The sequence below is a fragment of the Etheostoma cragini genome, chromosome 12 (assembly GCF_013103735.1).
Source record: "Etheostoma cragini isolate CJK2018 chromosome 12, CSU_Ecrag_1.0, whole genome shotgun sequence".
Classification (NCBI taxonomy): domain Eukaryota; kingdom Metazoa; phylum Chordata; class Actinopteri; order Perciformes; family Percidae; genus Etheostoma; species Etheostoma cragini.
In genome coordinates, this window is record NC_048418.1 from 7,181,013 (window position 1) to 7,208,633 (window position 27,621).

General features: G+C 40.5%; 2 protein-coding genes across 6 annotated transcripts in view; both read right to left on the reverse strand.

Annotated features, from left to right (window-relative positions):
- Positions 1-16,988, reverse strand: part of sugt1 (SGT1 homolog, MIS12 kinetochore complex assembly cochaperone) — a 20,400-nt gene extending 3,412 nt beyond the window's left edge. Inside the window, exons 1-10 of one of the 3 annotated variants that reach the window (XM_034888300.1) lie at positions 16,799-16,988; positions 16,653-16,701; positions 15,622-15,712; positions 13,936-14,005; positions 13,486-13,556; positions 10,871-10,924; positions 9,621-9,649; positions 9,378-9,400; positions 9,033-9,129; positions 7,398-7,505 (exon numbers count right to left, since the gene is read on the reverse strand). In XM_034888300.1, coding sequence (XP_034744191.1) covers positions 7,398-7,505; positions 9,033-9,129; positions 9,378-9,400; positions 9,621-9,649; positions 10,871-10,924; positions 13,486-13,556; positions 13,936-14,005; positions 15,622-15,712; positions 16,653-16,701; positions 16,799-16,812 — 606 coding nt within the window. In that variant the 5' untranslated portion in view covers positions 16,813-16,988. Of the gene's footprint in view, positions 1-7,397; positions 7,506-9,032; positions 9,130-9,377; positions 9,404-9,620; positions 9,650-10,870; positions 10,925-13,485; positions 13,557-13,935; positions 14,006-15,621; positions 15,713-16,652; positions 16,702-16,798 lie in introns of all 3 variants that reach the window. The other 2 variants (XM_034888299.1, XM_034888301.1) reach the window with 2 other exon arrangements.
- Positions 16,989-18,539: 1,551 nt separating this feature from the next.
- On the reverse strand, positions 18,540-27,039 carry LOC117954507 (ETS-related transcription factor Elf-1-like). 3 transcript variants are annotated; one of them, XM_034888365.1, is made up of 8 exons: positions 26,683-27,039; positions 24,017-24,442; positions 23,771-23,894; positions 21,717-21,821; positions 21,384-21,539; positions 21,191-21,265; positions 20,786-20,981; positions 18,540-20,630 (listed from the first exon to the last, which is right to left on the reverse strand). In XM_034888365.1, exons 2-8 carry the CDS (start codon positions 24,068-24,070, stop codon positions 20,039-20,041), a joined length of 1,302 nt encoding a protein of 433 aa, XP_034744256.1. In that variant the 5' UTR covers positions 24,071-24,442; positions 26,683-27,039; the 3' UTR covers positions 18,540-20,038. The 3 variants fall into 3 exon arrangements, with proteins under 3 accessions (XP_034744256.1, XP_034744257.1, XP_034744258.1); XM_034888366.1 differs by lacking the exon at positions 26,683-27,039 and adding an exon at positions 25,144-25,358 and having other exon boundaries at positions 24,017-24,437; XM_034888367.1 differs by lacking the exons at positions 23,771-23,894; positions 24,017-24,442; positions 26,683-27,039 and adding an exon at positions 23,397-23,575.
- Positions 27,040-27,621: the final 582 nt, after the last annotated feature.

Consider the following 27,621-nt stretch of genomic DNA (forward strand, 5'->3'; position numbering starts at 1 on the left):
GGGGGACGAGGAGGAGGGGGAGATCCTAATTCCACACAGCAGTATCTGATCCAAATCATTACACCAGGAGAACATGGGAGCGGAGGAAAACAATGAGGGGAGAGAGGCCATGGACACATGTTTTTAACACTGAGCTACATAGACAGGGCGCATACCAGCGCGACACGCAAGCCCCCCCCTCCACCCATTAACGGTGCGTGCCTTTGATATGTGTGCATGCGAAAGACAGCGCTGGTTATGTAGGTGCGATTAAGGAACATTTCTGCTCTGCTGGTCGATGTGATGATTCATTTATGAGGGTGCCAGAGGAGAAGAGGGAACCAAGAGGTAGACAAGGTTGGAGTTGAGGAGGCAGAGAGGCCGACTGGCACCCAGACAAGCATGAGTGAGGGGAGCAGGTTTAGGGGAATAAGATGATCGCTGCTACCTCCTCCAACTGGGTGATGAGCCAGTGCAAACTCAGTACAGAGATAGATAACTTTGGTATGTGTCAGCAATTCTGCCCCACAAAGGGCCTCGTGCACAGATAGGCATCTGTGCAGTGTCCGAAATTAACTTTTTGGCTCACCTGTGCAGGGCTGAGAAACTAAAAAAAGAACATCTCTGCTGAGAATACAGGTCACTGCCCAAAGACTTCATATTCATCTTTCAAAAGGATACAACACCTTCCTTTTTGAAAATGTGTGCATACAATCCGAGTCTGTGAGTTCATCTAAATCCGGACACCCCCTCCCCCCGCGACCTTCCGACAGAATAGGTGGCTGTGTCCGACGATTTCTAAACAGTGACATTCACACACACTTCATGCTGTGATTAACAGGGTATAAAGAGGTGAGAAAGTAACCTGCAGAACATAGCTCAACACTCTGAATGCCTTTCACATGAGACCTCCTAAGAATGTGCATTGTTACATCCATATTTAAATAATTACATCTTGCTCCTCATTTCAACCCGGCTTCAAATGTTGCCACTTGTCTTCCAATGAGGTTGGATATTACTTTCCAGAAAGAAGTTCTTTTGAGGATAACCCTGCCCTTAAAGTATTCCTACTGTACATACAGGAACTAAATAATAAAAGATTGGATGGAAAATGAATTTGATTTTGAAGTAACTAGATCAAACCACTCCAAAAGGTGTGCACAAATTAGTCAACGCCTATAGAGTTTTGAGGTGAAACAAGTTACTTTGGGCGTCCAGGGTTCGTTCATTGGATTCATTTTATGCACAGACAATATTAGGTTACCATCTGTTGGAGCACTTCAAAAGCTTGGATTTGCATGAAACACTCTTGGCTGAATTATCAATATAAAAGACCAGCTACTGTCTCTACAAAATACCTGGTTCTTTAATAAAACTTCAAAAAGGTACAAGCCTGTGTGCATAGAAATGTAAGGAAAGAAGTAAACTAAAATTTCCAAGGGGCATTTTGATACGGCAAGTAGAAAGCAGAGTTTACACATTGAGCAGCTTAAATCAGTTCACTTTCAGATTTTGGTCACTTGATAGAGCGGGCGTCTATGTAAAGAGGTTTCCTCCTTGAAGCAGCAGCAGTGGGTTTGACTCCAACCCCCCCTCCCCTTTCATGTCCTATTCAAATAAAGGCCTAAAATACCCCAAAAAAGCTGAATTTATCCTACTACAAAGATTATTTGACAGAGCCAGGTTTTCTTTGCGTTAGTTGGCCAAAGTCCCGCTTAGAGAGAACGTGTACTCCGAAGATGCAGTTTGTGCTTCTGTAATTCCACAGCTTTGTTTTGTGGCATTACTTACATAACGTTACAGCTCAACAAGTTTGCATTTGTATATAGAATAGTCTCCATTCTACACAGCATTCTGGGTTGGGACAAAAACGTGCTCTGGTTTATTGGAATTTCTTTTACTAACTTGTTTTGGTGGAACGTAACGTTCAAAAGTGGTTTTAGTTGTGCATGTTCTAGCTAGCAGTCTGGATTTACCCTGCAGAGATTTACCCTGCAGAGATCTAAGGAGCAGTTAACCAGAGTCCTCATAAATCAACCGGGGTTTAATAATCCAACAGGATGAAACAAGTATGTAACGGACATCAGGGTGAAAACAGCGTGATCCAGTGAAATTTCCAGCAGTACCGGAGCAATCTGAGAAATGGAACGTCGTGGTTATAGACTAACTATAGAGCGACGCTATTTCCAAAAGAGTTGATTATTGAATGGCGCTTTTAAGCAGATTTAAATGCAAAACTGATCAAAATCTGGTCAGAGAAAGTGGAGGTAACCTTGCCCCTTATGACCATAAGGGGACATTTCTAAACCTTTAAACCCTGTTCATCAGTTGTGACTGTTTGTTTGATAAACTGATTCAATCGCTTGCCCAGCTCCTCTTAAATAATTTTAGTTTTTTTGACAGATGTACCTACAATCTTTGAGCTCTGTTAGGGGTCTACTAGTGCTTTCAACACTGTATCAAAATGCTGATATGCCAACTTGCTTTAATGGCTGCTAATTATTGAGCAAACTAATACAAGTAAACTAATGCAATTCTTTCAATTATTTAGACCTTATGTCTTTTATGCATTTCAATTTTTTTGTTAACTAATATTAATCAAGCTATCTAGGCAGAAGAGTTCATGTTTTCAGTTTTAACAAGGCAGCAACTCAACAGCTTGACTGACTTGTTTTTAACAGCCACGACAGCGACGCTGGTATCGTTTTCACCTTATGAGTGAGTGTCATGGAAACTGTGGTCCTGGAGACACCTACTGTAGCTGGAACTATCACAGAGGGGGTTTGGGGTACTTAGGTGTGAAGCTGCAAAGATTACAAAACGATTGCAACTAACTATTACAGATTGCAAACCTATTTTGGTAATCAATTAGTTGGTTTGAGTCATTTTTTAAGACAACAGTTAAAGATATTTTCTAAATATTTCCTAGTTTCTTCTCTCTTCCGTGACCGTAAGCTTTTGAGTTGTGGACAAAAGACATTTGAGGACATAATCTTGGGCTTATGGGAAACATTGATCTTAAAATTATCGTTCAGTGTTACAGGTGCCATTATTGTCTTCAATGTTTCTACTATGTGAAGTGCAGCAGGGCTCAAGCAACAGCTGTGTGTGTGTGTGTGTGTGTGTGTGTGTGTGTGTGTGTGTGTTTGTGTGTGTGTGTGTGTGTGTGTGTGTTTGCTTGCGTGCACTTCTATGCGTGCTCATGGGCCATACAACATTAATCTGCTGCCACATCTGTGTTTCCTGGCTTTTAAGGGACATGGCAGGCCAGGCGCCATGTGTGTGTCTCTCCGTGTGCGTTTGTGTGTGTGTGACAGGCAAAAAGATGGCTCGTAAAGGGATGTGACAGCAGAGCCACATACAGGGGCCACCACCCACAGGACCCCAGTAGCTGTACTATACAAAAGTGCCCTGCCACACATGCACTATTTAAAGAGGGGCACAGGGTTCCCGTGTGGTTTGTCACATGCGTTTGTAACCATCGCCGCCCCCCACCCCCCCTTCCTGTCATGACTCCTCACCCAGCATCTTCTCCCTCTTTTTCCAGATCCCAGCGGATTTCAAAACAAACTGCAAGAAAGCCGCATAAATGAAATAAATATAAACATTCTTAGATGTTGACAGGCATGCAAATTAAAGAGCGGAGATGCCACTTTAGCTATTTGCCCAAAAGAGATGAGTTTGGAAGTGAATGAACGATCGAGTGCGGATTTGAAATTGCATTTAGTGTGTTTGTATTCACGCGTCCGAGTGTGTGCGCGTCAGCCGTCTGTTCTGATCAAACACACTGGTGTGTAATTGGCTCCCCGTTGTCACGGTGACCCCTGCGGTTGGAATGTTTGTCGTGGTGGAGGACAGGAGGAGGTCGCAGAGACGATAATGTGCTACAGATGACACTCCCATACACACACACAGCAAATATTTTGTGTAGAAATATTGCTGTTCAGCCTCTGTTATTTGTATGTGTGCGTGACAGTTTGTGTGTATGTGCTTGCACACTCACGCCCGGCTTAGCCTCCCCCTGCTAAGTTGTCTTTAAAGACAGCGAGGAGATGAAGCGTAAACATTGTGGAGAGAAGAGTGCAGGGCAGCCTATTACAGAGACAGACAGGCTGACATTGGTTGGGAATCAACAGCTCTGAGGGCAATGCATTTTTCCCCCTCCAAACACTCATTAGGGATGCATGCCAATCTGGAGAAGCTTGATTTGCTGATGCTGTTGTTCATTTGAATGTTTTTTCTCCCCAGTGGCTCCTTGGCTTTAGAAAAATGAAACGGCTCCAAAATATTTAAATGAGACATGCATTGAGAAAGCTGCTCCGTTTGTTGGGGTCTCTCACATTGTCATACATGTGTGCGCACACTCACTTTACCTATAGAGTTTTAAAAGACTTAGGTGCTGTTATGCCGTCTTGAATTGCAATTGCCAATGTGGGCTTATGAGCTTGGTTTTGTGTGTGTGTGCGTGTGTGTGTGTGTGTTTAGGGGCCATGTGTACCGGAGGAGCCCAGTGGACCAGGGAACAGTCAGGGCTTTGTGGGAGAGGAGGAGGTTTGAACACTCTTTTTCGTTATCCCAGAGGTAGAGGTTTGTGTGTCTGTGCGCATTTGTTTGTATGTGCGAAAGACATAAGGTGTGTGTGTGTCTCATGGAGAGCTAGACAAAACAAAGACAAAGAAAATAAAGAAGAAAGAGGTAAAAAGACAGACAGTAGAAAGATGTGAAAGAGTGTAAGACTGTCTTCAGCTGTGCTCTCTCTTAGACTGAGCCCTTGTTTAAGCTGCAACCCACGTGCACCTCTGGAATGCAGTGTGTGCTGTTGCCATGGGAAAAGTGAGTTAGTGAGTAAGAGTGCATGTTTTTTTGAGAGGGGGCAGTTTCTGTGCAGGTCAGTTTCCACCCAGCACAGTGTAGATGTTGGCTATAATGCACATAATATACATTGTCTCTAAGTAAAATAATATAAATAATATATAATAATAAAATTATCCTGAATTCCAGGATAAATGTTTTGATTATATCATAATGTGTATGTAATGTAATAATGTAATGTAACAACACAGGTACACAGCCTATGGAGTAAACCCTGCATCTTTATCATCATAAAAACATAAAATGAACAGTACAGTACTAAATAGCTTTACAGACATTAACTAATGATAGAAATGAATTGCGATAATAATATCTTATTATATCTCTTTTTCATTTACAAAAAGGTTGTCTGCTTACTATTGGATTAACTAAAGATTGTTTACGCTTCCTCACGTGGGATTCAAATTTCGTAGAAGTAAACTTTGTAGAGTTAAGATAACTACTACATTATCACTTATTTTCTAGACTTGGTGTATAGGAATCCCATGGCGTAACTGCATCTGGAGGAACAATCCAGGAACTGAATGCGTAATGAGAATGCTGCCTTAGTAAAGTTAAAAATATGCATATGCAGCAACTAAATTTATAAAAAAATAAACTCACATTTGCTTTCTCTCAGTAAATCTGGCCTAATATTGTCAAAATGTCTGATTAACATGAGGAAAAGATTATAGTTTTTCTCTGCCATTACTGTAAAATTAGTTATGGGTATGTATGCCACCTGTGGAAAGCAACAATAAGTGGTTAACTGGGTAATTATCCCTTTACTAACTATAAATTACATTGTTATGATTTTTTGTTGAGTTACTTATAATAGGATGCGCTTTGGAAGATGCTTTGTCCAAAAACTGCGGAAAGATCATCCACCACCATCAGAATAAGGAAGAAAGCAGAGCTTAATGTTGTATCGATCAATTAACCTAAAAGACGATTTCCTCCCTACAATCAAAAAAACTAGCACAAAACCTGCTCCTTGATCGTAAAACTAAAACCTAACAGTGGTCTAAACCCTGAATCCGCACACACTCAGCCAGCACAGTCATTAGCCCACATCCTCTATAATACACACTAATTAGTCTATGGTAAAAAGTGCCCTTCCTACTCATTAGGCCTATAATCACCTTAAACAGTGCCAGTCAAGCCTGTGTGTGTGTGTGTGTGTGTGTGTGTGTGTGTGTGTGTGTGTGTGTGTGTGCGTGTGTTTGTAGAGAAGTGAGGATTTGTGCATACGTGTGAATCTCCTGTTAGCTGCTCAGATGAACTGCGCTAAAGTCTCCACAGGAGCCACAGTGTATACAGCTAGAATGGATTTTCTCAGTTCTACTCCAGCTACAGTAGGCTTTACTAGCATTAAGGCATTATAGTTAGTGACAGCCTAATTTACACTGCTTTAAATCATTGAAGAGATTATGATGTTAATCTCAGAGTGGTTACACAAGTAATGATCAGACAATTTCAGTGAGCTGTTTAAACTCGCATTGGCATGGTTTTCTTTGACTTATTTACTGTTATCTGAAATTTAAGTTAACAGTTTTAACAAAAACACGACTATAATTAATGACCAGATATTTAGATAATACAACATTATTATTTTGAATACAGATAATACATATGATGCTCTCTGGCAAAACTGCAATTCAGAGATTTAAAGCATAATAAGAGAAGGGCCATCATTTCACCAGTGCGTGACTACAGTATATATCCTTGACAGGGGCATAAAACAATGTTCCCTGACGTGTGTAATTGTCTGCATGTTTACTATTGAGAGTAACTAGGGGGACGTTCTCACTGATTCTGAGTAAAATGTAATAACTTTTTGTTGATTCTCAAAAACGCTTCCATGACCTTTAAATGTTGTTTCTACCTTGTGTGTTTATATTTTTTCTACTATCCCTCAGTTTGCTGTGGAAAAAACATCTGAAAACCACCATCTCATTCTACTGTATGTGTGAAACAGGTTATGTGGTATAATTTGTAAATTACCGATTTGTTAAATTCTGTGTTATTTTATAACTCCCCGCAGAGAAAATACCATATTTACTAACGTTCCCTCGACTTAAATATAGCTCTGAAATCTCAGATATTCAAAAAATATAACTACCACGACGATTGTATCCTGGCAGCTACGTTATCTGCTTAGTTTGAGGCCGTTTTATTATCTCAAGACTGAGTGTTGGTCAGTTGTGTTCACTGTGACCCCAGGAAGGACAAAACAATGTAGTTTTTTGCCCAGTGGTTTCCTACATCAGAAAAATCGCAAGGCTTTGATGTGCACAATGGACCATTAAACACAACTGGTATTGTTGAAAGCATGCAGGTCTGACAGTTTGTTTCTGCTTCATGAGCACGTCATCTGTCACAGCAAAATGTCTGTCAAAAACATGTCAAAATAATCAAAACTTTATGCCAGAATTTTTAATGTGCAAAGCTGGTAAGGTTAAAAAAAGAAGCAATACTTCCTTCCTAAGAAAGTGGGCTCCTTGTTGATTTAGAAGGTTTCAACAACACACTAACTGGACTAGCTAAAGTCAAAGCAAATGGGATACCTTAGTGGTGAGGATCTTGAAGCTGCTCTGTTGAGGGATGATGGGATGCAGGAGGTGGAGGTTGAGGTTATAGGTCTCCCCTGATGCCAGCTGTATCTTGGCAGAAAGCTGAAGAGACCACAGACACCAGACATTAGGCGTTACCCCTCATTGGTTGCCATTAAGTTGGGCAGTGAGCACCTATTAAAATATACTGTACAAATATTTAATAGTCTCATTCAAGATAGTACCATGACTATGAAGTAGTAGTAGTTTCAGAGTTTTTTTAGATAAGATAATAATTTAACAATCCCCCTGTTGAAATTGTAGCACCAATATTTCATTTAACTTAACTGATGTGACGTCCCACATTTCAACTACACAATTGTTTTAAAAGAAATGTCAAATGTGAGAGCTTGCCTTGCTTTTTGGGTCCTTTTTGTATAAATTAAATTCTTGGAAACACATGAAACAAAAAGATAGAAAAGGAGTAAGACGGTTGGAGGTGTCAGCTTGTCCATGAGAATAATCATCTGATGTGGCTGGTTTGTCGGGGGGGTCAGACAGCTCCTAACAGCCTGTCACTCACTTGGACTGGGTGGGTGCGTGGGTTGTTTGTTTAGCAGGGACATGGACTTGGCTGTGGTCCAAATCCTCACACTCCTTACGCACTTTTGCAAATGCTGCCCAAATATAGAAAAGCACTAAAAACACCCCACTTGTGGAATAACTTGACTGTTTTTTTGCGGAGGAACAGAACATTACTTTCATTGTTTGCCATTCAACACCTACCATTTCACTTAAAGTGGACTTTCTGATTTGGGACCAAATATATGTAAGAAGTAGTTTATTGGGGATAAAAGCTTAGAAAGTTAGCTAGAAGTAGCTTTTGGGCAATTTCTAAAAACTATCAAAGCCTTAATATTAATGCCATTTAAATTCCTGCACTGTGTGTAGGTATACAGCTGCTGCATACTTAGTCACCAGGGAAAAGAACTGGAAACACTGCCTTTCATCTTTAATTTATTTTGTATATACTGACCTAGTAAAAAATATATGAACTTATCTGTACTTCACACTGTGGGATTCGCAGCAAGTGAACTATTTCGTTTAAAATAGGGTAAACTCAGTTTGTTATTCTATTAGGAAAGACAAAGCCATTCCCTGGGGTGGCCTGCAGTTTCCCCTCCAAGTGAGAGAGAGAGAGCGAGAGACAGAGAAAGAAGTGGAAAGATGCAAAGAAAAAGAGAAAAAGAGAAAGAAAAAGGGTTGTCCCTGGAGGGCACTGCAGCTGATCCTAGATCAGTTATGCCTTCTATCTACAGACAATTAGGAGGTTGGAGAAGCTGGGGAGGGTAAATTTTTCTTAGATCTGTACTTTGGGGGCAATGTTAACAAGGCACCACTGGAGGCATAGTTGGGTCCATGGGGAGTGTGTGTGTGTGTGTGTGTGTGCCTGTGTGTCGTGTATGAGACCCATCTAATGGGCCCCCCTGAGGAAACACCCAGAAGCTAACCTATCACTGTTACACAGACAGAGAGAGAGAGAGAGAGAGAGAGAGAGAGAGAGAGAGAGAGAGAGAGAGAGAGAGAGAGAGAGAGAGAGAGAACACAGACTCTCTTCATTTGAAACTGCATTTAAGTGTGTGTTCATACCTCTTTTTCCATGAAGTCTACACACACACCATTCTTGGGTACATTTTTTGCCATGACTGTGACAATGACTTGGGACTCTGTTTGGTACCAGTCATGTCTGCAAAAAACACACACAGAAAAATAACTAACAAGTCTGAAGACCTTTCAACAAAAACTTCAAAAAGCAGTTTATCTTTAACAAGTCTTGTCTATGTACACTGTAATTCTACAGACTGGGACTGCTTTAACACACTAAGGTTTGGTTCATCATAATTATTACTGATTAGGCCATGAATAAAAAACAACAACATTAAACCCATAAAAACAGATGACTAGACGAGACCTAATCTACATTTCTGCACTTACTTCACATGTGGAACCGCTGGTGTCTGCTGGGTCATTCAGGCCCCCGAGACAGAATGACAATTTGAAAGGAGGATGTGTTGATAAGGCAGGGGGATAAAAAAAAAAGGCAAAAATTAGAGAAAACATAAGAGAAGAAGCTTAGTGAGGCTCATTTCTTTGAACATGATGAGCATACACAAACTGATGCTCTCTGTCGATGCTGAGAGCAACAATGCCCCCAGGTGGTTGTACAGAGAAACTCACCCCATCAACGCTGCCGATCTGTGTCTGCTCTGGAAAGAGAGAAGGAAAATTTGGGTGAGTGGCAGGTGGAAACATTTAATACAACCCCTTAAGTTCCCTAAATCAAACTCAGGTTTATAAACACACTTTTGTCTGCAGAATAATACTAGCAGACAGATACGGTGGATGGACCAGTTAACACACTGGTGGAGGATGGGGGGGGCCCCCATCCTCCACCAGTTAGTTAACTGGTCCATCCACGCCCATTAAAAGCCCTGTGAGCCCGAGCAAGCCTGATCATCGTTTACCAGCATGCCATCAAATATTATTCATTGAATTCAATAAAGAAAGAGAGCACAGAGGGCGAAGAGAGATAAGATGATAAGAGGCGTGTCAATGTTGTCTTAATGAGGTCACGTTTGAAATGGTGAGGAGGGGGGTGTTTGGAGAAAAAGACTGTGTCGGAGTTTGTGTATTTTTACACAAGCAGGGTGCCACATGTGATGGAATAACTAGGTGCCGCGTGTGGCTCAGTTGGTGGTAAACACACTGTCACTAGAAGAAACAACTGCTGCTGGTGTGAGTGAATGCAAGTAGGGCACCTTTAAGTTTTAGGGGGGGTGATGTACACCCTGGTGTGCATTTGTCTGTGTGTGCATGCTGTCTGTGAGCAGGCCTATGAAGGAGTTTGGGTCTCATTGGAGGCTTGCAAGCATCAGTAATGTTAACTCTGATGAATGATACCCCTCACGGGAGTATGTGTGCAAGCGGGTGTGAAGCGTGTTTGTCAAAATTCATGCTCTTGTTTACTGGAGATGATCCAGAGGGCCCAAGCATCACCAGCAAACAGAAACACACCACCCAGACATGGCATGCAACTTTTATTGGACTAAACAGCTCTGCCTAAACACTCACTGTAGATTCATGAATGTGTGCCAGCTCATTTGTTTGATCAGATGGGCAGATCACCTCTTGGACAGTGCCATTTAGCGTAGTGTTTGATAGCACGGAGTAAATACTTAGCATGCAACTGGTAATGGATTTGGAAGTCTGAAAATATTTTTTATACTAAAACCACCATAGGCAATATTGTGTACCAATATACTCATAACTTTGAAGACTTCAAATACATTAAAACAATTAAATAAAGACTATTTTATATATTAATGAACCTAAAATCAAAGACCAACATCACCTCTAAATAATAACAATAATAATAATAATAAATACATGACAATACAAATTACAGAAGTTTTAGTTCAGCTACTTACCACCCATCATCTCCTCACATCGCTTGATCCAGATCTCAAAAGATTTGTCAGAAACTGTGGAAATCACAAAAAAAGAGTAGACATTTCCTGCCTTGCTTTGGTAAAAAGGTGCTCTATGCGATGGGTGACGTTACTTCTTGTTTACGTTCAAAGTATTTTGAAACAAAACGAGACTAGCTTGCCCCTCACTCCTCCTCATCTTCTGTTTATAGAAATAGCCTTCTGTATATTATGCTCACATTCTGTCTATAGTAATAGCCATCTGTATATATATTCATAGTACATATTCACCTGTAAACTCTGTTATAGTAACAACCATCTGTAAAAATCCTGTTTATAGTAATACCCACCTATATATTATATTCATTGCATATCCAGCTGTAAATGTTGTTCACAATACTACTTATCTATATATTATATTCATAGGACAAATATATCCGTAAAATTCTGTTTATAATAGTATTCATCTCTATATTTATTCAGTACATATCCATGTCCTGCACTTATGGAACCATTGTATATCCTGCACTTGCTGCTATTGCACTTCTGGTTAGACCCAAACTGCATTTTGTTGCATTTTACCTGTACCTGTGTAATGACAATACAGTTGAATCTAATCTAATCCCGTCCCCTCCCCCTCCCTTCTGTGCTTTCATGCAGGCAGCTCGCGGATAGCGAGGAGATGTTTGCTGTATGTGACAACAAATGTTCTAGCCTGAAACATGCGTGACATTGCTTAGAGCACCTTTAAGTGATGTATGTTGATACAAAAAGGCAATTAGAGAATCTTGTGTAAACATGTAAGGAGGTCAGTTAGATGTTATTGAAGTCTTAAGTGGTTTGAATAAGTGCTGTAGAAGGCTAGTCATACATTTAGAGACTGCAGAAAATGTTTTTAATAAATTACCAAGGGTTATATAAGCAGCTCAAAGTAGCAATTATTTGTATTTATTTTTGGGGGCTTTTCTGCCAGGACAGCTAGGTGAGAAAGGGGAGAGGATGGAAGACGTGCAGGAAATTGTCACAGGTTGGACTTGAACCCTGGAACTCTGCGTCGAGGCATAAACCTCTGTGTAAATGCGCGCATGCCAACCCGGCCACGTAAAGTAGGACATTTTATAAGCAAAATTTGTTCACCTCAAAATTTGTTCAAAAATGGCTTCACAGCTCTTTTGAAAGTGCTAATGATTTGCTTAAGATTTTTAAAAATGTTTCCACCATCCCAACTGACTTAATTCTGACCACTTACTCCAGATAAGACTCAAAGCATGTCTTTTTCTTTTTTTTTTTTTTTTTTACATAACAGTTTTCTTCCGTAATGACCTGTCCAGAAAAAATCACTTCATCCACCATGATGACATCAATGACATTAGATATTACTGTAGCGTTTCCTTGTTAGCCTTCTGCTGGCCTGCTCCAGCTATCTTTTCAATAGCAAAGCTGCTTTAAGTATTACAAAAATAGTGCAAGTTTCGAGCTAATTTATGAATAGAAAATTAAGTATATATAAAAATAATATATTGAGAACCATGTGTTGTTTATAATGTTTTGTGTGGTTTGGGGGGGGGGACTATCCATTTGATGAACACAGTTGGAGATAGCTGTAGCAAAAGACATGAATGAGATTATGGTCACATATACCGTATATTAAAACAAAGAAAGCAATCAACATATTCAGCTGTACCGAAGGTGGTGGTGAAATACTTTAAAGGATATGCTAGAATCTATCCCAGAAGATATTTGCAACCTGCTATTAATTTTCTTCTGGTAATATTTAACTATTTTTGGACCAAATGACAAATCATTATAATTTCAATGTAATCATAGTAATAATTACTTTATAATAATTTATTTATAAGATAAATAAATATGTTTTCTCAACCATTTTGGCTGTAGAAATATACACTGGTTCTCTTTTTAAATGTTTTTTTATAGTGGTATGGGGCTGTGTTTTGCATGCGGCCACATCCAGGAACATTTCCACCTTTTTACACTTGCCATGGCAATGCCAGAATAGATGAGACAGTCCAACCTTGCCTATCCCCGCAATCTTTCTGCTTGCATTTAAAACGAAAGCCATGGTGCCATTTTTATTCCTGGAATGTTACTAGGTCTTGAGGAGGGCAATTAGAGGTGTGGATTTCTGTGAATATTGAATTCTGTTCCAATTCACCTATAACCCCATGAAGGAAATATCCCTGTCCATTTTAGGGAAAGACTGCATGTCTGATCTAGTCAGTGAAATAACAAGGTATAAGGTAATAAGGTAAACAAGGTAATACTAATAATTGTTGTATTACCTGCAGTTGATGTTTAGTACATCAAGCATTGATTTAAGGCAGTGGTAAACTGCTGTAGTGTTCTGTAATACACTTTCACGATACTTGCTAGAAAATTACAAATGAATATTTCCAAGGCTATAATGTAAGAAATAAATATGATCTGTACTTTAAGAATACTGTGGTGTATTTCATCCCTAAAGCTAAAGGACACAGGTTAATCACTTTGTATTCAATGAGGCGATTGAAACAGATAGGATGCTGCTGCAAACAGTGGTTGGTAGAGAGGGGGATGATTGAAAGTTTGTACTCAAGGCCAAAATAGGGTGTACTCACCATCCAGTTGGTGTCCCTGAGTGAAAGCTGCATGTGCTGACTCATAGTGGTTAAGGTGGTATTCTGCTATTCTGCAGTTGGGAGACAAAAACATGCAGCATATACTTAGATCAGACAGTCTTGAAAAAATATAAATGACCTCTTCTCACACACAAAATTTGGATCATGTACCTTGTTAAAGAAATTAAATAACTAAAACAATTCTTGTACATAAACTGTATGGGTGGCTGGAGTTGAACTTTTCCTAACATAAATCTTGATATTAGCTTCCACCTGATTTGTGGAAGATATTCAATGGAACTGCTCATGCTTACCAATCAGATACATATTAAAGATTTTGCAAAACAAAGATTGATTGGGTCTATCAACAGTAGCTTTAGTTAAGGACATACACCAAACACCTATAAGTATGGTCTCCCCTAATTTTCTTTATCATATTACAGTACACACCCTGTTCGCATGAAAGCAAGGGGAAGGCTGGGTTTTAGCTGCTGTGCTTTTTTGGCATCATCAACAGCACCTGTGGAGAGAAACCAACACTATGTTTATCATACATATACATTTACCCAGCCTGTATCACTTAGAAAATTAATATTCACGCCCCCCAAATTGTCTCTTGTGACTGCTGACTGTTAACAGATTATTAATTTAAGTATCCCGTAGGAAATGTTCTTTTCTGCAGTCTAGACCACAACAGCTACTCTAGCGTTTGAGGGACAATACCAAATTATACAGTGGGGCTCAAAAGTTTGGGCACCCCAGGAAAAAATGTGTACTAATGTGCATAAAGAAGCCAAGAAAAGACGGAAAAATCTCCAAAAGGCATCAAATGACAGATAAGTAATTCGTATAATAGGACACAAAAAGTTAGATTTTGTTTCCATCATTTACACTTTCAAAATAACAGAAAACAAAAAAATGGCCTCTGCAAAAGTTTTGACACCCCGCAGAGTTTATAGCATGCTCCGCCCCCTTTGGAAAGCTAAGACCTGACAGTGTCATGGATTGTTCTCAATCATTGTCTGGAAAGACCAGGTGATGTCAATCTTAAGATTTTAGATGCCCAGAAAAAAAATATCCGACAGAACAGCTCGCAGGATTGTGAGAAAAGCAAGTCCAAACCCACTTCTGACTGCACAATCCATCCAGAAAGACCTTGCAGACACTGGATATGTGGTACACCATTCCACTATAAAGAGATACTTGTACAAACATGGTCTTCATGGAAGAGTCATCAGAAGAAAACCTCTCCTACGTCCCCACCACAAAAATCAGCGTGGATTACATCAAGAGGCGTAAACTGTTTTGCCAAGGCCTTCACAATCTCCTGACCTCGACAACTGAAAATCTATGGATAGACCTTAAAAGAGCAGTGTGTGACAGACAGCCCTGAAATCTCAAATACAAGGTATTAACTCTGCAGGGTGCCCAAATCTTTGCAGACGCCATTTTCTTTTTGTTTTCTATTACTTTGAAAGTGTAAATGATGGATATAAAACGTAACTTTTTGACCTATTATACGAATGTCATTTGATGCCTTTTGGAGATTCTTTTCATCTTTTCTTGGTTTTTTTTATGTTTATTTTTATTTATTTTTTACTTGGGGTGCCCAAACTTTCGAGCCCCACTGTACTCATAACATAGGTAGTTACCAAAAACTCAACACAGTTTAATGGAATTTGAAGACATTTATATTTCCTGCAAACAAGTACAATCATCTATATTGATTCAAAATATTGATGTAGTATGTAAGTAAGTATGTGAAATGGCTGGAGTGGCAGCATTTGCCAGACTGGATGTGTACACTAGAAAATAGGGAACGTAGTTAGGCTTCTGGAGGGCTCCTAAGAAGCCATGTACTGTGGAGAAGCATATACTATGTGCTTATTGTTTCATCACATATTCACGTTTATTTGGTATACAGTTGTCTATGTTGTTGTTTTATCGTATTGTCTTGCATATTATGGTTATTTCATCTTGTCTTTGTTTGGGTAGGTAGTGATGAAGAGTGTGTGGGGATGGGGGGGTTCAAGTTGTGTGTTTTATGTTTTGTTTAAAAAACAAAATCAAAAATGTTAATCATAAAAAAGATGATTGTGATAACCAATATGTCTGTCAACGCTTTTACAGACTTACAGCTGTAGTTTTTGAGAAGTATGTGGGCATAGGCACGCTGGCAACACAAGTCAGCATTGTTAGAGTCTCCTTGCAAGGCCTCATTAAGTTCCTACAAGAAAAGAGAAGAGATTTAGGTGGTTATGGTTCCTCATACCATAAACGTGCATGCCAAGATCTCTTGCCATTGCCCATGTTGTGGGTACTGGCATTACAACTGGAGTTGGTCTGGATTATGGCTGCCCCCTGCTCCTACTCCACTAGGATAGGTTAAAAGGAAAGGCTGTGTTGGGGCTCTAGCTACCTTGAGCTCACCCAGTAGAGTGTGTGCCCCATGTAGGCCAAGTCCCTGGCAGTTGCCCAGGTTCAAATCCTACCAGCGGCTCTTTGCTGCATGTCGTCCCACCCACTCCCCTTTCCTGTTTTCAAGCTATCCTATCGTATCAGGTAAAAGGCATAAAAGACCCAACCATCACTCACTGGAAGTGATGGTTTTGAGTACCATTAATGCTACATCATCATAGAGCAGTCTCAATTATTCACATAGCTAATGAGCTATGGAATAACTAAAAAGGATATTGTTTACATGTTGACATTTTACTAAAACTAGTTAACCGAATTAGTTACTGACTTGACGATTACATTGAATGCTTGTTATGCTGATAGCCTGACATTCAAAAAGACTCCTACAAACGTTTTCTAGTAATAACGCTTAAAGACTAGCTAAGAAATTTTGCATTTGCAATGGTGGTAAAGTACAATAAAATGCATGTCCTGCCAACGTCAAAATGGCACTGTTGTCGTTAAGTAAAGTTGTCACGTTAATGATGATTGCAAAGTGATACTAACAAGAAACGTTAGCTAACATGGCTAGCTAGCTAGTCAGAGTCAAAATATGTGTTAACATCAGAGACATTATCATCACCGACGCCACACCAAATGTCCTTTCTAAAACAACTTACGTTAGTCAGAGGAAGTTAAGGTTATTGTGATTAGAAAGAGCGACCTGATATTTATGGCTAGCTAGCTAGCTAGCTAACGTTGATATTTACCTCCAGAGCTTTCTGTGGATCTTCGTCAATGAAGCTGTCGGGGAAGCTGCTAAAGTGAAAGGAAAGACTATTTAGTTAACCGACTGAAGATAAATAAATGAATGTAAATTAAAAAAGGGGAATTCGTTATGTTAAATTTCACTTGCCGTTCGGTTGCCATGGAATTGCTTAGAATGTGGACAGTGTTTCAGGAGTGACAGGAAAGTTCTAGTAAAATGTGGAGAGACTTGAGGAAACGTGATAGCGGTTGCAGCAGCCACAGCTCAAGTCCTACGCTCGAGCCCCAGGAGCAGGCATCAAACGGCACACCGCTCACACCACCTCCTCACGTCCTGGAGGAGTCATAACATGACACGACAACAGGGTTACCGTTCCTTAAATACTGTTTTTCTTAATCATATTACAATAATGATGATATACCGTTAATTGTATATATTAGATTATTGGACTATGAAACTATTTGAGCATTTTAATGTAGCCTGGGTAAGAGGGATGGGCTAATTTGACCTACTTGTATTACATTTTTATCTTAATTAAAGTAAATAGTTTCCATAGCTGTCTTAAAATTTTGTGGAGTAAAAAATACAACTTTTTTGAAATGTAGGGGGGTATATGTAGTGCTGGAAGAATTTTAATTTTAATTTAATTTAATTTTTAATTTGTTTATTAATCCTCAGTGGGGAAATTACAATGTACACTCTGTGTACACACTTTGTTAGTAATCACACACAGGCCTGAAATACACTCACATGCTCAGGACCTATACGTGCACTAATGGAGAGATGTCAGAGTGAGTGGGTTGCCAGCTGAACCAGCGCCCTGAGCCTTGCTCAAGAGCACCTGGCAGTGCCCAGGAGGGGAAGTGGCATCTCTCCAGCACTCAGATAAGTCTAAGTATCAATTCCACAGGGTAAATGTTACAAGAAAAAATGTCCTGCAGTCAAAAACACTAGACTACTTACAAGTAACTAATTACAAAAGTGTTGCATCTCATTAAAGTACCAAAAGTTACAGTATATTACTTATGATGCAGAACAGTCCATTTCATAATAATATATTATGTGATTTGATTAAAATTATTGACGCATCAATGTGTAGATCACTTTAATGGTGCAGATGATAAAGGTTCTGGTAATTTCACTTTATAATGATAGTGAATTTTCCCTCAGCGATCAATAAAATCTTATCTTAATTAAACATATTAGCTGCACAGCAGATCTATACAATCACCGACGTTTCAAGATCAGTGTCACCAATTCAGCATCTGATCAAATATGTCCCGTTTCTGTTCTGAGCTTGGGTGATGAATCTTGGCCAAAGTCACAATAAAGTTGACCTATGATCTTTTGGATATAAAATGTCATCACTTATAATTTGAACCTTAATTTGTATTTTGTGTTAAAGTTTTTCATAATCGGGGCGTACATTTTTGAGTTATCACCAAATACAATAAATATATCTGCGAGTGGATGTTTGTGCCAAATTTGAAGACATTTCCTCAAGGTGTTGTAGGGATATCCCATTCACCAGATTGAGATAGACAGACATGAGGTCACAGTGACCTCACAAATCCAATCATTTTATCCTTGAGTCCATGTGTATGTTTAAGCTAAATTTTAAGAAATTCCCTTCGGGGGAGTCCTGTGATATCGCGTTCACAAGAATGGGACGTTTGTACGGGGAACACAGAAACACAACGCCTTTGGCCAAAGCTGGCGAGAAAGCATAAAAAGTACAATACATCACTGTGAATTGTAGGGGAGTAGAAGTATAAAGTAGCAGAAAACAGAAAAACTCAAGTAAAGTACAAGTACCTCAAAATTGTCCCTTAGTACCACTGATGCTGGTAAACTATATGCAGGTGAATAAATGAGTGAAAATTAATTTACAGACAATGACAAAATTAAGTTTATTTTATATAATAGAATATCTTTTCAACACTGCCATCCTGCACAAAAGCAAATACACCAAAATAAGGCAACATAAACTCCACCTCTCCTTGTGCTACAAGCTTACATATCAATATCAGTAAAATTTACAGTATTAAGAGACCTCCAGATAAAGCGAGGCAATTCCAAATAAATGGTTTACTCTAACACAGTGAAAACAGTTTTGCATAGGGTTCCCTGGGGGTAAAGGCACAGTTACAAGCATCTTAATAATAATTGCTGTTACCTCACAGAAGCCAGGCTGAGTATTCATTGGATTGTGGCTTGTGAAGCTAAACTAAGATCAACTAAAGTGAAAACATTGAACTTAATTCCATTATAAAAAAGGCCAGGCATTTTACTCTGTGCAAAAGAGTATACAGTCTGTGAAGTAAAACTAATTTTGTACGGACCTGAGGGAGAAAATGGCAACAAGGCACAAAGTCAAGCATGTTCACAGACATACAGTATATAACACACAATACATAAAGATATTAAGGCTTTAGAGGTCCATATATGCATACGTGTAATAACTAAACAGAATGTGTACATAGCAGAAAGGCTAAATAGTAGCAGTAGGACTCTCGAGGCAAAATAGTTCAATAAAAGGTAATTTCACTGGTGATTGTCAACAAAAAGAAGGTCCACTGTGTAGACACATTAACTACAAACAGCAGCAGTGCTAAATTATTATTCTAGAAACAGTGATCCCTTATTTTAAACATTTCACAATACAAAGATAATTCAGTAATCTTAAAAAAAAACAATAATAACATGGAATGTTTTCCCTTAATAACCTCATTATTACCAGGAACACAGGAAGCAGGGACAGAATGGACTGAGGTCGTCAGGCACTATTAAAGAAGAAATATACAGCAGGGGTAAACACTAGTGCAAAGCCATTTTTAAGGCAAAGGAATGATTCAGCAATTTATGTGATGGTAAAAAAAGATCGGGAAAGAGTGTGAGTAAAGGCAGAAAAAGAGGGTACAGTGTGCTGATCAGATCATTTGATCCATGATGCTAGAGGTGAAGTGCAAGCAGAGGGCGTGTCTGCAGAAGGTGCAGAGAGGCTGTAGATTCCAGTGCATGTCTGTCTTTGGTATCTTGTATGGTTAACGGCTTCAGAGAATGACGCAAGGCTGAGATAAAGCACATGTTAGAAAGTAAAATTCTGCTTTGTTGTGAGATTTTGGTTCCTGGCAGTTTCCTGCCAAATTAGGTGTCAGGGAGGAAGCAGTGATCTAGAATTACTTTTGTTACCAATTAATAATATAATCTAAAATACACAAATAAGCCTAGATCAGTACACTCACTCTTCCACACTTAAGAAATATAGGCCCTGATGCGCAGACATTGCTGCAACAAAATGCAGCTCTGTAACACGTTCTGAGTCAGTGGAGTGTATATGCATGTATGTGCATATGTGTGAGTGTGTTTAGGGGTTATTGGTCTGTTCTATTGGTCAGAGCTAGTTAGAGGCACCAGCTGTGGAGTCTCCACTTGTGAAGTTTTGAGTCTTGGGTGGGACCTTTCATCACTGTCTACAGCCACCTCAGCAGCAGCCTGTCGCTCACACAAACTTCCCAGCAGCTGAGCGGTTTTGAAGACTGAGGCGTGACCCGCAGGCTGCAGGGACTGGACCTTCTGCAGGTTCTGGAGGGTCCGCAGCATCTCAGCGGACACAATAGGCAAATGCTGCTCCTGGATCAGGCTGGTGCTGGCAGACCGCAGCACCGTGTCACGCTGACCTGAGGGCCTGGGTGCTGGCCTGGTCCGCTGGGTAGCTGGGGATCGAACAGAGCTGAATGACATTTTCTTCTGTGGTGGGTGGGAATCTTCCTCATCCACTGATTGGTCACTAGAAGGTACAGTGCTGTCATCGGAGTCATCACTCACACCCTCATCATTGCCACTGTTTTCGTTTTCTTCTTCCTCTTTGATGCCATCTCCATCTGTGATATAAATCATATCTTTGGGCAGAGAGGTGAACTGGTAGACCAGACGCTGGCCTTCAACCTTATTCAGTATGCCTCTCTGGTAGTAGTACCTACATGAAGACAGAGATTCAGCATTAACAAAACAAACACCACATCGAAGGCCACATTTAAGGACCTGGAATTTTTTTTTTTTTAACATTACTCAACCCGATTACTTTAATAGTGACCTATTCTAATTAGGCTTAGCCCTCATTTGGTAGTGTACCTGAGTGCTCTGCCCATTGTCTCATAATTCATATCTGGCTTGTTCTTGTGTTTGCCCCAGAGTCTGGCCACTGCTTTTGAGTTGACCAACTTGAAGATTCCTGCTTGGGGATTAGTCCATTTAATGTAGCGGGGGCAGACCTGTCGGTCTTGCAGCAACTCCATCAGGAACTGCCACAAGTACAGTGTGTTTCCTCCTGAAGCACAAACACAAAAAATATGATGGAAAAGACAAAGAATAAACATAGGAAATGACTGTTGTGAAAGCTGTCTTGCAAGTGACTGATCCCCTGTGATCCACATTGGTCTCTCTGATCTCTCTGTGCCGCTCCAGCCTTTACATTACTCTGACTTTAATTCAGACTAAAAGTACCACGGAAACTAATTTTGTTCTGTGTGACAATACCTTTGTTGTATTTGTCCTTCTTCACTATAATGTCTGGTGTGGGAGACTCTGCCCTTCTATGTCGAGGTTTTCTTCCTGAGCATTTGCAGAATAAAGCGGGTTAATTTACAAGCTATTTAATATAATCACACAATTATTTACAATGATGCTGTTATTAAGAATCAGATAAGCTGATAACCCAGAAATGACTGACCTCTCTTTTTGGACTGCAGCTGTGCTGCAGGCTTCTTTGTGAGCAACGAATGCCATTGTGGCTGGTCGAAAGCTCCCACAATCCCCTCTGCTGACACAGTCACCTGGGTAACAGGAGTAGTGATGACATCACCCAGCGATGGTAAGAAGGTCTGGGCTGCAGGAGGGCATAAACAGATTTAATGAAAGAGAACAGCACTGTGACCACCATGTCTAAAAATAACATTTTGCAGTCAGACATGTCCTACATCAAAAAGCAGCAGTGAGGTTTATTAGGGCATCTTCACTCTGTTAGTGTTAGCTCAGGTGTGTGTCTATTTGTTTGTGTCCTTACAGTAGTGTTCCAGAGAGAGGGTGTCAGTGTAGTCCATGTTGAGAAGGGAATCAGCAGCAACAAGAGTCTCCATGGTCTCTTCCTCTCCACTTTCACATTGCTCCACTGCAGACCACAGAAAAGGAAGTAACATACAACAAAACATTTTAAGCAGGTGGATAAAGTGGAATTAAGTAAGAGCAAAACAAAACATGAGAATCAAAAGCCTGAGGGTTGAGCCCAAATACAAAAAACATTCTCTCACTGCTGGCGATATCTAGCCATGCAGAAGGGGATTTTATCTTTATTTTGTTTGTTAATCTCACTTTTCACTTATTGCTGCGAAATGGGATTGTCAAGCAGACAAACTGACCAACACATATATACTAATAGATTGATACTTGGCGTCTGTGTATCGATACGGTATTGCCACAGAAAATATTGCAATACTATAATGTATACATTTTTTCTCACAACACTACCGTGCAGGTGTGTTTATTTAAGTTTGGAAGATATGTGCCTCTGAACTTTCTGCTGCCATTCCAGTACAATTGGGGTAAAAGGAACTTATAAATCCGGCAACAACATCAATGTGATGAATCACCTTAATACGGGTTAGCTGTTCCAGCTCAGAGGATGTTTCCCAAATCAATCGGAGTTTAGATTGCCAACACAAACAAAGCGGAAGGTGAGGGACATCCAGTGGAACTGGAACAATCCCGTAAATAAAATGTAATTGATATAGATGCCTTGATCAGAGGATGTGATCCATGTTGCCCCACCCCTAGTTGTGACCATCACATTTAATGACAGCACTCCAAATTTAAAAACAAGAGAGCTACTTGTTTGTTAGTCTCTGTTAAGGGGCAGTGGTTGACAAACCTTTTTGTCTGACGTGCCACCACAGCCCTACCAGATGGGTTCAGGCACCCCTTCATTATGCCAAATAGATGGGATGGGCTTCCTTTATAAGTCAAAAGTGAGCAAACTTTGGCTGAGATGGATCTGTGGCTACACATATGAAACAATATAAACAGTACCAGTCAAACATTAGAACACATTTTCTCATTTTGTTTCCAAATTTTGGCTGGTACAGTATGCACCAAACGGCACAGATGGACCTACTTGTTATTTTACCCACTAAACCTTCCTACAGTGCACAGTTGAATAACTAATACCAACTAATATCCAAGTCTGATGTTTCAGTGTTCAGTGCGTTTACTTCCACACAAACAATATGGGCAGCCATGGGCTTCTGTAATTATCACACCCATTAACATACATCTCAACACATGTATGTCGTTGAGGCCAAATATTATCAAAAGGGAGTTGTTTTGTGCGCATTTATTTATGTGACGTGGGCACGCTATGAAGCAGTGAGCTAGTCTAGCTCAGCTAGACTTCATCTGCTACTGTAGCTAACAGATGGTTGGACTTATTTGGCTCTAATACTTTCTTCCGCCGAGAAAACCAGAAAACGACCTGTCAACGCAGATATCCACGTTTAAAGAAACACGGCAGATAAGTTGCTGTCCCAAAACTTCTCTAATTGTAAAGTAAATTGACCATAACTGTCCGCGAACGTTGTCAGTTAACGTTACCGTTAGCTAGGTTAACCGAGCCTCGCCATGCCCAACTTCAACTGCTCGCTCCAACCAGAATAAAGTCGAGAAAACAACCAGATACAACGATATAACTTACTTTTAATTCCCAGCACTGGTGAGGAACAAGCCATAGTATGTGTGCTGTATCCCAAACTGACCAAGTCTACATCCTAATATGATTCATTAACGGTCTTTACAGGCACAAGCCAGGAATGTTTTGTTTCACTTCCTGAATTTTTGTGAAGGGTGGTCCATGTGCGAGGGTCGAGACTGCGCATGTGCAGTCCTAGGTTTTCTTTTTTTATGACTCTGGTGGGACTTTTAATTTAGCAGGACTTGAACAGAACTTTCACAGAACAAAGCTTAGACCGTTTAATAACTATTGGACGACAGGTGAGCTTCAACTATATGAATGTGAGGTAGAGAAAGGCCTGTGTGTGTGCGCGCGTATGCGTGTGCGTGTGTGCTGACCTTTGAGCAGCTGCTGGTGATGCTTTGTCTGTGAATGTTCACACGTTAGACCTGTATATGAGAACAGGTGGGGATGGGGAACCTGCTCCACAATCACTGCAGGGTAATCGGAGTAACCCCCTAACTGCAATACAACAACAATTAGATTAGATTAATCAGATTACAATTTGTCAAATAGAAATATGTGCTGCATCACATGCCAGCCCTGTTTCAACACACAAAGAAAATCATCCTAAATGTACTTACCTGTGACACGTTGACATGGTCACTGGCAAAGTCAAAGATGAGCTCTGACTGCATGGCTGAATATCCCAAACCCACACACGACCTTTACTTGCTTGAAAATAGCATCACAGCTTTCTTCCGAAGACTATCAATAACTGACAGGTCTGATGAGTTTTTTTGCGTCCTGACAGATCCAGTTTTTGGAGAGACTCTTCAGATGAACAGCAATTGACTGTCAGTGTAGATCTACCGTAGAGCTGCCACCAGGATATGACGAGGCCAGCCTCTTTCCAAACAGCACAATTCAACAGTGGAAGAGTGGAGAAAAAGCATTGACCAGAGACAAATAGGCGTCACAGGAAACTCGTGTTCACTTGCTCTGCTTCGATGTTTCGACTTTCGATGAGGAAGTGGAGGCTGCTAAACTGTCCTGTGGTCTGACCTAATCTGCCAGATAAGAACAGAGAGAAACAAGAGCAAGTGTGTAAGCCGTTGGAGGTAGGCTGAAACGCGAAAGTGATAGTACCACACCTGCAGTGAATATCAGGTAGTAACCAGTCAGACTTTTTAAAGAAAATGTCCAAATTAAGAAATGTGGTCACTCTAATCTGAGAGGCAGAAAAAAACGCCCAGTATGCTTCCCTCTTTCATATATCTCATGCTATTGCTCTTATCTTGTTTCTAAAGGAGGCTAAACCAGCAACAGGAAGGAAGCAGTTGCACTGCAATGTGTGCCCTAGCTTTGTGTGTGTCTGTGTGTCTGTGTGTGTGTGTGTGTGTGTTATGAGAAGGGGGGGGCTGACTGATGTTGACTTAAATCATCATGTCTTTGCACAATGTTCAAGGTTTCAGGGCATTGCGTGCACATTCCTTCCAACATGCTGTAAAGGACATTCAGATCTTCTCTTCTCTACTCTCCGTTATTCTCTCCTTGTCACTTGTATTTCTCTGCTTCCTCTCTTGTTCTCTGGCCATATTCATTTCTTTTTATCGCTCAGTCCCCGTGCCCGGACCCTCCATGCTCCTCTGTCCGCTCTGAGGTTAAAGTAAACAACTGAGGAAATTTAGTCTCTTCTGTTGCTGGTTTACAGCGGCCTCCCCCTCCCAAGTGTCACATTTAAGTTGTCAACACTGTTGGCACCCTGCACTTACCTCCTCTGTTGAAGATCACGCCAGCATTTAGGTTTTGTGTACAACAGATCTCCCACTGTGAACGAATCGCTTCCAAGGAAATATATACAGTATAATCATTGAGCTCCTACATTTTAATCCCATTGATCCTCAGTTTAATTGAAAAGTCTTGGTAGTATCACAGTTCCTGAGCACGCTTCTTTGTCCTTATGTGTATGTGTGTGATAGAGGCACACCATGTTTGGGTCAGTTATCACACAGGAAGCACAGCTCAGTTAGGAGGCACCGTTTCCTGAGTTCCGGTGCCAAACCGCAGCCAACATCATCTGCCAGCAATGGCCTTCTCATTTTCGACTTCCTGTGATGTGTGCAGTTGTTTGCTGCACAACATTTTAGGACACAAGTACAACGGAAGATAGTTTACTTTTTTGAGCAGTGTCTTTTAGGTAGTGAGGAGTCCTTGATAATGTTCTGTATATAAAAAATGAACTAACATGGAACTTATGCTTCTGTCTTTTTGTGTTTAGTTGTAATGCAGGTTAAACATAATTAACTATCAGCTACTCTCTACTTCCTTACCTGGAAACCTATCAGTACAGATACAGTACAGAATGGTAAGCTGCCATGCTTTTTTTAGTATCAATAAATGTAGAACAACACTTAAATAATGCTGCTAGCATTTTTTTGTTTTGTGCTATTTTTTTTTCTTTGAGTGGTAGCCACCACCGCCTGCCATTTTGGCATGTGTATTTAGGCCTATGCTCATTGTCAGCGTGCCCTGCAGCCGGCTGCTTCTATAGAGTAGTCACAGTACAGAGCCTTTGTTCATCAGTACTCTGGTCACATAGGTTTGTCTCTGTGGCCTCGGCACTGGGATATGAGCCTGTGAAGTAGTTACCAGGCCCCTAAGGACACTGATAAGCCCCCATAACATTCATTCCCCAGTTTGCGTGTGCGTGTGTGTGTGTGTAAGAGCGAGTCAGATATAGAAAAAGTGCGGCTGTGTTTGACAGAAAGGGTGAGAGAAAGTGTGTGTGTGTGTGTGTGTGTGTGTGTGTGTGTGTGAACTAGGCCAGGCTGATAACAGTATTGCAAGTGAGGGAGCAGCTGATAAGCCCCTCATGTTGCTTGCAGTAACCAGGCCTTGTTGAATGAACGCAGTGAAATATGGTGTGTGTGTGTGTGTGTGTGTGTGTGTGTGTGTGTGTGTGTGTGTGTGTGTGTGTGTGTTTGTGTGTGTGTGTGGAAAGATTGGGAATCGGGGAATGGTGGAGGTGGCAACCTTTGCGTCCACATGTGTCCACATGTGGTTGTGCTTCACCTGTCGTTTATAGTGATGTATTTTTTACTGAACATTTCTGGCAGGGTGTTTAAACTGTGTCAAACAGCCATGCTCAGAAACTCATACAAACTCTCTGAAATATACTTTCACTTTCCCTTTAGCACATGTCATGCACGTACAGTCACCGGAAGAGCTATTAGCACTTTCTTTTGCTGTTTTAAGTATTTGTCAGAGTTGTTGGTCTGTTATATAGAATAAGAAGCAGTGGGCTTACCTTGTGTTTATAGCTGTATGTGGCAGAGCAGCAGCTGCCTGGAGAATCCAGAAGAGGAACGGAAATTGTTCTTATCCCTTTTGGCAAACAGAGAACAATCTGCTTACAGACCTGGGATCAGATTCCTCTTGTGAATTTCCAGTCACCAAGGAGAGTGCCGTACAGGCTTTAGACCAGTGTAGAAGTTGATTTTTTTCTTCTTCTTTCCTTCAGTCCTTGCCAGTTATTGCTTCCTCTTTTTCCAGTGAACTCCCCGCCTGTGAGGTCTGATTGGTTACCTGTGTTGTGAGTCAAGGTAACCCATAGTGACCATTGTCGCTGTGGAGCAAATGTAAACACGGGCGTATTTGCAATGTAAAGCAGCAGAGAGACAAGCAACTGATCTCCAAACAGCCCAGTAGTTTAAATGACGGTGGACAGCCAGTGGATGTGTGTGGTTGATCTCACTACAAATCAAATAAAATCAGTAGGTCATCTTCAACTAAACTAAATGGATTTACAATATTATAACATGCTTTTTGATGACCTTTACAGTTACTGTTAGCCTATATGGAAAATGTTAGTATAGGCTGAAAAATAAAGAAAAAAATATGGACAAAAAGACGAAAAAGGAAGATAGATGCAAAAAGTAAAAAATACATCTGTCATTTTTCAGTTCCTGATGCTCCCTAGTGGCAAAACTCTGTACCAACAACCTTGACAGCAAGGGTTGTTGCCTGAGCAATCTTTACATGTCCTCTCCTTCCTTTTTTTTATAAACGAGACATGGGAAAGCTTATATGAACAGAGTGTAGCTCAGTGATACTCAGGGGTCTGGTACAGGCTGTGTGATCCCTGTCACCACTGTTTCTTGGAAATCATCAGCTCTCTCATGAGAAGAAGGCCCTCATAAGCCAGCCATGCTGTCTCTGTATAGTCACGGTTTCATAACTACCCTGT